Below are 12,248 nucleotides of genomic sequence, written 5' to 3' on the forward strand. Positions count from 1 at the left end.
TGGAAAATGTGTTTGGATTATTAATAGAAGGACAGTAATTGCTTCGTCTCTCTTTTTAGCTGTAGAACTACTTTTTAAGAATTAATGTAACTTGGACAAGCTACTGTAATCTCTAAAGGAGTACCCTCTAAAGGAATGTGTTATTCCAATGTATCACGTTGGCCGGGACACAAGTTCAAGTGCATTAATTATCCCTAACAATGTGCACAAAGATAATGTTTAAAAAATCTCAACAGGATATCCACTGTACTTCTGGTAATGTGCCTATTTACAGAACACAATTAAATCTAGTTGGAATGACTGCCGGCTATGAAACGAGGCTCCAGACATGCAGGACTATCTACCATTTATGTAACTTTTCTTCTGTGCAGTATTTAAAACACTTCTTGTTAGGATATCCCAAATCTTTTTGCTAATTAGCAGATACTTTCTAGAGACACTGTTCTGTGGACCTGAAATTACAACAAGGATTTAAAATATAGTCAGTTTGCAGAAACATTTATTTCTGAGCTCTGAAACTGTCTCTGCTTTTTAAAATTTTTAAAGCATTCTATTTCTACAACTCTTCCAAGTAAAGTGTACTTTACTAAGAATAATGGTCTTTCAAAACTTTATAATGGAAGCTGATCATATTTTTAAAAAATCCCCAATCTGTTTTCAGAAAACTGTCATAACATTTAATTTTCTAAAGGTAAATATGTTTTTCAATTTAAACATGACTCCTGTTATTTGAATCTCATTTTCTTTTTCAAATGTCTCCAGTTGACTTTGGTCTGAAAGCGTGAACCTATAATAGACATAGTGGATTTGTAAAAACTCAATTTATATTTATTGACCGAATTTTCAGAATCCAATTGTTTGGAAAACTGCAATTTACAGAGAATTGACTGACGGGTTTGACTTTCTGTGCAGTTTCATTTTCTACTCCTTTTCTTTAGCTACATAGTTATAATAACAACTTAAATTTTTGATCATTATATTTCACCAATGTTATCCAGTAAAAGTAAAATCGCGAGCAGTTACAGAGGAAAAACATTTGACGCCCATCTTTCTAAATTAATCTCTCCCACTTTCTTTTTGTGCTTAAATGCAGTTCTCAAACTGGCCAAGTCTTTCCGGCCTCAGGGCTTTGCGCACATTGTTTAATTTTTCTGGAATAAGCTTCCCGCATTCTCACTGGCAGCCCTCCACTCCTTTTGCTCCTAGAATTCCCCACAAATTGCACGCCAGTCAAGGTGTTTGACTTGCATCCCCCAGACTCTCTGATCCTGGAACCCTGGGACTACAATGTATTCATTACCCTATTGTCAGTGCTTGAGGGTACCCAGAAAGAGTTCAAAAAGTATTTAATTATCGACCTTAGCTATTTCTTTCCTACTCCAAGGTATCTCATGGAAGAGCCAGAATAAGCAAGTTTGATCATTTTATTTTGCTTATTAAAGTGAAGGTTAAAATGTGTGCGAGCTTCCGCACAGCTCTGCCCTAGTGTTGGAGCATCAGCATCTGTTTCCACCTGTAGCAGGAAACCGGTGGTGGAATGGCAATCTGTTTTTCTTGCTTTCTTCTACCTACCAAAGTCGTCATTAAACTTAATTTTTCTGAAAAGTGTTTCCAACAAGCACTGACCTGTGAATCTAATAATGGCACTCAACTCAGCTTGATGGCCCCTCCACTTCATTCTCTGCAACTTGAGCATTGCCAGTGGGTTTTAGAGGCTCACAGGCTCTCCCTACAGCATAAGGATTGTCCTTGGGAAAGTGCTTACTTGTTGCTTAGATACCAGGATAAAAATACTTTGTGACAGAAAAGAGAGTTCTGCGTATAGCACGAGAAAAAGAAAAGGTGCTCTACAATAGACCCATTTCTCTCAGAAACAATGGTAACAAATCATTTTAGAGGCAGGCAGGTAGAAATGTACTGAAATGAAGGCCAATTCATTGAGTTTAGGTGATGAACACATATTGAGTGCCTTGAATGTGTTGGGCATGAAAAAGAGCATATTACAACCTTGTCTTCTCATCTACCTTTCCACCATCTGAGCAAAGTAGCAGTCTCCAAACTGCTTCCCTCTCAGCAAAAACTTTTTTGAGCACAGCCCTGCAGAGCATGTAAGTGTGTTTCTTTCAAACATGTACTGCTGTACTAATTGCTTAGTAACTTATCACTCTTAAAACTATAAATTTTTAAGAGTGAGATAAGATTAAATTAATATTTCAAATACCTTCCTAATCAAAATCTATAATGATTAGCTAATATCTACAGGGACACCAAGAGAATTTTATTAGTGAGAAGTTTAAATTCTTGATAATTTTTATTTTTTATTGATAAAGAACAAAGTTCTTTCTAGATTAAAGTTGGAATAAGGGGAGTGAAAGAAAATATAATTACAGGAACACCACATATTATAAACATTAACAAATCCTATGATTTTCTTCTCCCTCTCTCTCTCTCTCTCTCTCTCTCTCTCTCTCTCTCTCTCTCTCTCTCTCTCTCTGTTAATTCTCACTGGCAAATAATTTTTCCATTGATTTTTGGAAAGAGTGGAAGGAAAGGAGGGGTGGGGTGAGGGAGTGAGAGAGAGAAACATTGATGTGGATTGCTTGTCTCCTACACCTGCCCTAACCAGGCTGGAAATCGAATCGAATCTGCCACCCAGGTATGAGCCATTGCCTGGACACCAAACCCATGACCCTTTGTTTGGTGGGCCAATTCTCTAACCACTGAGGAACACAGCCAGAGCTCCTATAGTTTGATGTTTGGAAAGCATTTGGGGCAACCTATACTTTAGTAGGAATGCTCAAGCTACTTAGTAGTGCTAATTTTAGATAAGCAACATGCTCACCCTTGATGATGGAAGACTACAAGCCTCTAACGCAGTTTCAACTCGTTTCCGGTCTGCTGAAAACAAGCGGTATAAGCTGCAAAGTGAAAGCACAACAAAGGTGAGAGGTTTGTGAAAGCCATATGGATCCCAGCACTTATAGGTGATGCCAACCGAAAACATTCCATTGAATCAACCTCTTTGGCATTCAGCTTTAAAGCATTAAAAACTTCCCACCATACCATGCATATGCACATTTGTTCTGAAAGATTGATGCGTGTGCTTTTTATAATCAAAGTACCTAATACAAAATCAATATTTTGAGACAATGGTGATGACTCAATTGTCTCTAATAGTAAGCACTAAAATAAATGTCCTTGCTAACTTTGTATCCTTGCTGCTACCCCTTGCTCTAAAGATATACATTGTTAATAGCTATAATAATAAAAGTGTAATATGCTAATTAGACCAGACATCTTTCTGGACGACCTTCTGGACAAAGCAATGGCAGAGGCAGAGGCCCTTGCCTGCTTTGGTGGTGGCGGTGTGGGCTGAGCCCTTTGCTCAAATTTCTTACATCAGGCATCTAATCTATATATATAAAAGCCTAAGTGACTGACCAACTGGCTGGTAGCTATGATGTGCAATGACTACCAGGAGGCAGACATTCTGGCCAGTAGTTATGATGCGCACTGACCACCAGGGGGCAGGGGCTCAACGCAGGAGCTGCCAAGCTGCAATGACTTGACAGCTGTAGTTCTTGGGTGACACACCTGGAACCAGAGAGGAAGGAGCCCAATTCCAAGGTGCATCACCCAAGAACCACCCTCTCATAATCTGGGGCTCCTTGGGGGATGTCAGAGAGCCGGTTTCAGCTGGATCCCCGCAGGCCAGGCTGAGGGATCCCACAAATCCATGCACCGGGTCTCTAGTTATAATAATAATTAATGATTTAACTTTTACATTAACAGAAGCCCACTAGTACCTAGTAAGCCAATGGTTAAAGATGTATGGTTAAATATGGTCTGAAGATGTGCTTTTATTTTTATTTTTTTGTCAGTAATTTGGCTTTTAAAATATAACTTAAGTACCGCTATATTTAATACTAGAGGCCCGGTGCATGGATTCATGTACTGGTGAGGTCCCTTGGCCTGGCCTGCAGGAATTGGGCCAAAACTGGCTCTCTGACATCCTCTGATGGGTCCTGGATTGTGAGAGGCAGTTCTTGGGTAATGCATCCTGGAATCAGGCTCCCTCCTCTCTGGTTCTGGGTGCATCACCTGAGAACCTCTGCTGCCAAGTCACTGCAGCTCAGCAGCTCCTGCATTGAGTCTCTGTCTCCTGCTGGTCAGTGTGTGTCATAGCTACTGATAAGAGCATCTGCCCCCTATATAACACTTATATTGGATAGTTTTTATTTTTTATTGATAATGAATAATGTTCTTTTTAGAACATTGCTACTGGTTGGATGGTTGAATGGTTGCTTAGGCTTTTATATATTGATATATAGATCATAATTTGTATTTAATGATTCTATTGAAAGATTAGAAAAATCTAGTGCCTGGAGCCCAACAGTCCCACAGGATTATGATGGGGTTGAATTGTTGTCCAATTTAAATGGGGATTTCACTCCAGTTTTTCTTCCAGATCCTGGCCTGCTTCATCTTTTCTTTACTCGCCTGGCTTCTGTTGACATTTGAGTTTGAAACCCCTGCTTTCAGGTTACTGTCATTGTGGTATAAAAAGACACCATGGTCACCCAATTTCTATCCTAGAATAGTTCTTAATTATTAATCTCGGATACTCTTTTGGATTATCAGCAAGATTCTCCCCCACCCACTCCATTCTTTCTTGCTTTGTGTTTCTTGAAAACGAGCCCACAGAAAGGGGAAGCCATGGGACCCTCTGAGGATACCGGCTGCACTGCTGTGAACAGGCGTGTGAGGCAGGATGGGGTGACCATGCATTTCCATGCTCCCACGTGGGCCAGAGGAGAAACAAAACAGTCATGGCATGGACTCAACTCTTTGGGGAAAATTAAAAGGAAGAGTGAGAAATGCTCAGGAAGCTTACTTTTTGAGAGGAATGCGCCCTTCTGGAGTGACTTGCAGCTTAAGTTTAGTATAGCTGTTGGAGAAGGAGAAAAACAAGTGTTTACTTTTTAAATATATTTTATTGATTTTTTTTACAGAGAGGAAAAGAGAGGGATAGAGAGTTAGAAACATCGATCAGAGAGAAATATCGATCAGCTGCCTCTTGCACACCCCCTACTGGGGACATGCCCGCAACCAAGGTACATGCCCTTGACTGGAATCGAAACCAGGACCTTTCAGTCCGCAAGCCGACGCTCTATCCACCGAGCCACACTGGTTTCGGCCAAGTGTTTACTTTTTAAAAATAAAAATATATACATTGGAAAAAGGCTCATGAATATGCAGTTCACTAAATTTTTACAAGCTGTCCATGTATCTGCAGTTGGCACCCAGGTCAAGAAATAGAATATTATCACACTGTAGCATCCCAGCAGCCCCTCTCGAACCCCCTTCTGGAATCTCTTCCCCAAAAGGGAACTGTAATCCTGACTCTAACCAACATAGACAAATCTTGCCTGTTTTGGTACTGTATGTAAATGAAATCACATTATTTTAAGTCTGGCTTCTTTCACTCAAAGTTGTTTTTAAGATTCATCCATGTTTTTGCTTATAGTTGGAAAGCATTAATTCTCATTGCTGTATAGTATTTCATTGTGTGAATATATCACCTGTATTTATCTCTTCAACTGTTTCTGGACATGTGGCTACAGAGATAAAGCAGCAGAATTTGGGAACACTAAGAAACTTCACATGGTATGACCAGCAGTCTCATATCTAGTAGGGCTTGCAACAGAAATGCTCATAACATGTTCATGGTCTATAATGTCCATAGCAGCTGTCTGGAACAGACATTTGCAATAGGTAACAAATGATTAGCTAAATAGATGTTCTTACTAGATATAACATGCCATGTTTCAGATAAAACATTTATCTATGTGTCATGGCCCACTAACATTGCCTGGCACAAAAGATATTCAAGGAATATCTATTAATAGACATTAATAGATATCCATTAGATGTAAAAAAAAAAAAAAAGAAAAAAAGAAAGAAAGAAAGGGGTAGAGGAGGAGGCATGTATGAAGGGTCAAACTCAAGGTGACAACTAAGGAGATGGGATGAAGAGAAAGCAATTAAGTGAAGACCTGTGGCTACTGACTCAAAGTAAAAGAAATTCATAGAAAAGTCGGAGGGAAATGTGGGCTGGAGCTCAGGTCTGAAATGATGGGTATGCCTTACTGAAGAAGAGGGAAGAGAAAAAGTTGTTAAATGAAGGGCCACATAGAAATATTCCCACTTGTGGTTTTGTTGTTCAAGGCTCCCAATCTCTTGAACATCCACAACTTAGGAAGTGAACATACCAATTTATTGCTGCTTGTCTGGCAGAAATCAATTGTTTTCCCAAGTCAAATAATACTGTAATACCAGAATGGTTGGGTAATCCTGATTTGCTTTTCTTTCCTACTTTTAATTCTACTCTTTCCCTTCTCTTTCGCTTTTCTTACTAACATTTGCTATGATTGTCTGCACGGGCAGGGATCAGGACATGAGCCTTTTGATTTAAGTTGTGAGAGAAGTTATTGTTGCATATATCAGAGCTAATAATCTGGAGAAATGAGTACCATATGTTGTTCATTCTCTTCCTCAGATTGATAATTGATATGACACAGGCAGATGCAGAAGCAGACGACGATCTGAAATGAATAATATTTGGTTCTGAGCACAGATGCCAGGATTTGGAAGTGTCTCCTTACAGTGTGTCAAAGGCATTGACATTCAGGGGCGCTTAGGGATGTGCAGTTCAAAGAAAAAAATGAGATCTTTCTTGGAGGTCTTCCAATTTCAAACGGAGGAGGAATCAGTTCTCTAACAAACCCCAAAGGGAAATTTTTTATGTTTATCAATGTGAGGAGCCAGTGCAGCATAACAAAAGACTTGCAAAGGAGAAAGGAAACTGACTCAGAAGAAGCAACACCCTAAGCAATAAAATTAGAGCTACTTACGCTTTTTCCAGAAATGCGTCCCTGGACATGTTGTGGGCCAGCAGGTTTGTTGCCAAATTGAAAACCTCATTTGTCCATTCCTGGAAAATGTAAATCACACTTGCATTAGCTTAATACTGTACAGTCATTAGACACATGTTTAACCAGGGAGACAAATCCGTTCAATTTGTATGCTTAAGATTGGTGTGGGTTTTTTTTTTTTGTTTGTTTTTTGTGCGCGCGCGCGCGTGTGTGTGTGTGTGTGTGTGTGTGTGTAAAAATGACACAATTAAATTCAAAGCCTAAGGAAATGCTCTTTACACATAAACAAAGATTTTACTGCTTTTAAAAACTCTACTTATAGGAATCTGGTATGTTGCCATTCAATAACTGAATACTTTGTCCTAGTTTTCTTTCATTATCAACAGATAAAGAGTTATATAAAAGTTTAAAATATAGACAGATATATTCTCAATACACCTACAAATGTAGTCTTCTCACTTTATAACTCAAGCCAAAGCAGCTTCCCAGGGATATTTAAATGTTTATTAAGGTTCTAGAAGTTCTTTAAACCAGTTGCAGTAACAACGTGATACAGTATCTGGTACTCTCCTGCCCCCAACTCTGTCAGTCCCTCACTTCTTCCTAATTTTAATCCCTACCTCATACCATTCACTGGTGATCTTGCTTGGTTTACATGAAAATGAAAAAGAACAAACCTGCAAATAAAGTTGAAGTTCTATTCTGGATGATAATTTTGAACACACAATTAACATTCTAGTCCAAAAAAGAATTGTCTGTAAGAGGTGACATAAGATCTAAGTAGCCTAATTACCCAGTGTTATTGTTGGCATGGCTTTCTCCTCAATGAAATCATGTTTTTTAGTTCAATGTTTTTTGTACCTAATTTTGTTATTTCTACTGTTGTTTCTTGGTATTTTGTTTTTTGTCTCTTGACTTAAGACACTGATAATATACCATCCTATATAATAAAAGGCTAATATGTAAATTGAACAAACAGCAGAATGACTGGTCTCTATGACACACACTGACCACCAGGGGGCAGACACTCAACACAGGAGCTGCCTCCTGGTGGTCAGTGTGCTCCCACAGGGGAAGTGCCATTCAGCCAGAAGCTGAGCTCACAGCTGAGTGTAGTGGCAGTGGTGGGAGCTTTTCCCGCCTTCTTGCCAATTGGACACCCGGAGTGCAAGAGGATGCACTCACCTCACCTCCAGTACACGAATCTCATGCACCAGGCTTCTAGTCATGTAATAAAGTAACATTTTAAGTGGGACTTTAGGAATGGGGGTAGAGAGTGATGGAATAGGAACAGAGCATTGTAAGCAGAGAAAATTGGAGGATGGGGAGAAGAGAAGCAAGCAAACAGGGCAGTATTGAGAGGGAATGGGGAATAGTTGAATATAAATTTGAAAGGAAAGGGCGAGTTGTAACAACAAAAAAGTAAAATTGAAGCTAGTGTACAAACAACATTTAATGTCTACTCAGGTATCTGAAGATAATTTAGCAAAATAATGTAATATCACCAAAGGCTTTTTTTTTTTTGTGTGTGTGTGTGTGTGTGTGTGTGTGTGTGTATTTAGGGTGCAAAGTGAGTGGACTATGGCCTAGAATGTGTTAGGGAGATTATCTGGCAGCCTTGTCAAAGATGGAATTCAGGATGAGAAACCAAATGGCGGGAATTCATTTAGGAAGTTGTAATAGTCCAAGTGAGAAGCACAGCCACTTTGAACTCCACACTGTATGTGGAGGATTGGGAAAAACAGAAGAGAGCAACTGTGAGGGAAGCCAAATAACTGACCACCAAGTTTGATGTATTCACAGAAAACAATAGAAATAATTTCTTAAAAGCTTTAAAGTAAAGCTTCTTCAAAGAAAATCTGAATCTAAGAGTAATAACAACTGGCACTGATTTTTAAAATATGGTTCTGGTTTAATATTTTCTGAGCTAAGGACCAAATTTTAGATATTTCCAGCTCCCTGGCAACTTCATACATGGGTAAAAGTATTTATAATTGATGGCAATGCACTACTTTGTATGCTACTGGGACCAATTCCACACCAGAAATTGGTACAGTGAAGGCATTATAAAGAGTGGGGGAAATTTAACTAGTTCTGATCTCTATTATATGAGGTCCAGTAGAGATACAGGGTGGGGCAAAAGAGGTATTTGTGAGTACACTAAAAACAGAGTTTATTCATTTGTTATTATTTATTTATTATTGTACTAGAGACCTGGTGAGTGAAATTTGTGCATGGTGGTGGTGGTGGGGGGGAGGTGCTATGTGTCCCTCAGTCCAGCCTGGACCCTCTCCAATCTGGGAGCCCTTGAGGGATGTTGGACAGCCTTTTCACAATCCAGGACTGCTGGCTCCCAACCACTCGCCTACCTGCCTGATTGCCCCTAACCATTTCTGCCTGCCAGCCTAATCACCCCCTAACCATTTCCCTGCCAGCCTGATTGATGCCTAATGGCTCCCCTGCTGGCCTGGTTGTCCCTAACTGCCTTCCCCTGCAGGCCTGGTTGCCCCCAATTACCCTCCTCTGCCAGCCCAGTCACCCCTAACAGCCCTCCCCTTGTCCCTCCCAACTGCCCTCCCTTGCTGGCCTGGTCACTCCCAACTGCCCACCCTTGCAGGCCTGGTCCCTCCCTACCTTTCTCCCTACCTCCCTCCCCTGCTGGCCATCTTGTGGCAGCCATCTTGTGTCCACATGGGGGTGGCCACCTTTGACCACAGGGGGCAGCCATCTTGTGTGTTGGAGAGATAGTCAATTTGCATATTACTCCATTGGAATAACTGTAAACCCACTTTTGCTTCACCCCATAATGTGAACAACATTTAACTTTCTTGTAGCCACATTTAAAAAATTAAAAAAAAAACAAACAGCCGAAACCGGTTTGGCTCAGTGGATAGAACTTCGGCCTGCAGACTGAAAGGTCAATTCTGTTCAAGGGCATGTACCTTGGTTGCAGGCAGATTCCCAGTAGGGGATGTGCAAGAGGCAGCTGATTGATGATTCTCTCTCATCAATGTTTCTAGCTTTCTATCCCTCTCTCTTCCTCTCTGTAAAAAAAATCAATAAAAATATATATATAAAAATAAAAATAAAAAAGCAAAACAAAACAAAAAACAATAAAACCAGGGAGACTAATTTTAAAAAATATATTTTACTTAGCCCAATATTTTTTAGAATATATTATTACTCATGTAATCAACATAAAATTACTGATATACTTTACATTTTTTGATGTGCTCAGTCTTTGAAATGAGGCATGCATTTTGCACTTATGCTCACCTCAATTGCATTGGCAATCTTTCAAGTGCTCACTAGCCGAACATGTGGCTGGTGTCTGTGGCTGCCACATTGGCCAGTGCAGGTCTCCTGGATGCTTTGCTCTTTTTATGGACCCTTTAAGAAGCCAACTGTACAAGAGCTTCATCACCACCTTCACTGCACAGCCAAAGTCAGCTCATTACTACAGTAAAGCATAATTTGTTTCATCACATTCTTAGAAGGTGACCATCTAAATTTCCAAGTGTGGAATTGCTAGAATCCACTGGCCTCCTGCAGTCTTTTGAGATACACAAGAGATCTCATCTAGGCTGATTCAAAGATTGGGGTGGGGGGATAGGGAGGGTAGGAAGCAGTGATCAAGAGAACTTTAGAAATAATCCAACTCTTGATTTGGTGATGGTCACTGGGCAAAACAGTATGTGTCCTACTTTGGATTCTTTTTGAGCATAAATAGCAGACCCCACGACAAGGATTTATGAGGAGTGGGTTTATTACAAAGTGTTCCCTGCAATATTATGGGACCATGAGCAGGGCTGGGATAGGAAGAAGGCAAAAGGGTGAGATACCAAGCAAATTCAGGCAGATGGTAAGTTTAGCGGAATTCTTTTCTGGGTAGACCACACCTCAAAGATGGGTTTTCTGATCAGGGGCAAGGGACCTGGAGTATGGTGAAACCTGTGCCTGATATTCCTGGTTAAGGCTGGTGGAGGGGATGGAAATCCCCAGGTACTTCCCGCTTTCCTTGATAGCAGGCAAAAAAGGGGTCCCAGCATCCAGAGGGAGCTGCCAACAAAGAGACATGGGTGCTAGCTGTTGGGAGTGAAAGTCCACCAAGGTGTTGTGCATGAAAATGGCAAAGGAATCAGAGGGGATATGGGCAAAGCACTGCTTATTTCTAGACTTTTCAGCAGTAGCCAAAACCTTGGGAAAATTGGTTTAAATGCATATGTCCCAGAGCAGTGCTTTCCAGACTTTCATGTGCAAACAAATCACTGGGGTCTTATTGAAATGTAAATGCTGATTCAGGACATCTGGGGAGGGCACAGAGGATCAGTATTTCCTACAAGCTCCCAAGTGAGCATAGCATACCACAGAGTAGCAAAATTCTAGAGTCCACTTGCAGCATTGGTGGATTGACTGTTAGAAATGTAGTACTTTAGGCTCCACACCAGATCTTCTGACTCAGATTTGCTCCCCCCCCCCTTTTTTTTCATGAAACCCTTATATTTTTATGAGTATTAAAGTTTGAGCATACTGCTGGGCCAGGGACAACATTTTGAATAACAATGTGTTTCAGGATCTGGTCTAGGAAGCATTGCTCTAAGCTTTGTCTACTCATTTTGTGGGCAAATAAAGAAATTACTTTGGTTATTAGTTCTAGAATAACCAAAAGCCCTCAGGGCTGCCTTAGGAACAACATGGCTAAGGAGATGCAGCCAGAGCAGCTTAAAGGAGTCTGTTCATTTTGAAATGATGACGTGCTTTCCTGTGGTGTAGACAGATCTGACCCTGGCAGGAGAGGATGCTGGAGTGGATGGAAATCCCCAGGAACTTCCTGTTGGAGCCATCAGTCCAGTGCTGGGCCCTGGTTAGTTTGGGAGTTTATTTAATCGGGAGGACTTGTTTTCTACTTGCAGAGACATAGTTTTGATGATCTGACACTAAGGTGGGTTCAGCCCCTGCTATTTAAACCCAAGAAGTGCCTTAAGTGGTATTTCATGCTTTATGGTCCATCTCTTCTCATAAAACTGGTAACAGAGACCCAAACTAGATAAAATGGATCTAAAGACAATCTTGCATGGAGTTTCACATGGAGTCGAAATGGGCATGTTTATATATTACATCTGTGAGGTTATTTCTGCAATTTCTGCCCTCCCCCCTATACACCCCCTCCCCCCGCTAGGTGCTGGTGCCATCAATGAGTTGTCAGTCTCTTCACCTTAAGAGAGATCAGGTTTTCCTACTATGTCACAAAGTTAATGTATATTTATTTCAAAAGCTATTGAAATTCTGTCACACTTGGCACAGGAAATATGT

The 12,248-nt window shown here is 40.5% G+C and overlaps 1 protein-coding gene across 2 annotated transcripts in view; it reads right to left on the reverse strand.

Moving 5' to 3' along the window:
• The window catches only part of PLCB1 (phospholipase C beta 1), a 609,995-nt gene that overhangs the window by 175,373 nt on the left and 422,374 nt on the right, over positions 1-12,248 (reverse strand). For both annotated transcript variants that reach the window (XM_084887439.1, XM_084887438.1), the window contains exons 5-7: positions 6,915-6,994; positions 4,895-4,948; positions 2,843-2,918 (exon numbers count right to left, since the gene is read on the reverse strand). In XM_084887439.1, coding sequence (XP_084743565.1) covers positions 2,843-2,918; positions 4,895-4,948; positions 6,915-6,994 — 210 coding nt within the window. The remainder of the gene's footprint in view (positions 1-2,842; positions 2,919-4,894; positions 4,949-6,914; positions 6,995-12,248) is intronic.

The sequence above is a fragment of the Pipistrellus hanaki genome (assembly GCF_964339955.1).
Source record: "Pipistrellus hanaki genome assembly, chromosome: 6".
NCBI classification, from domain to species: Eukaryota; Metazoa; Chordata; class Mammalia; order Chiroptera; family Vespertilionidae; genus Pipistrellus; species Pipistrellus hanaki.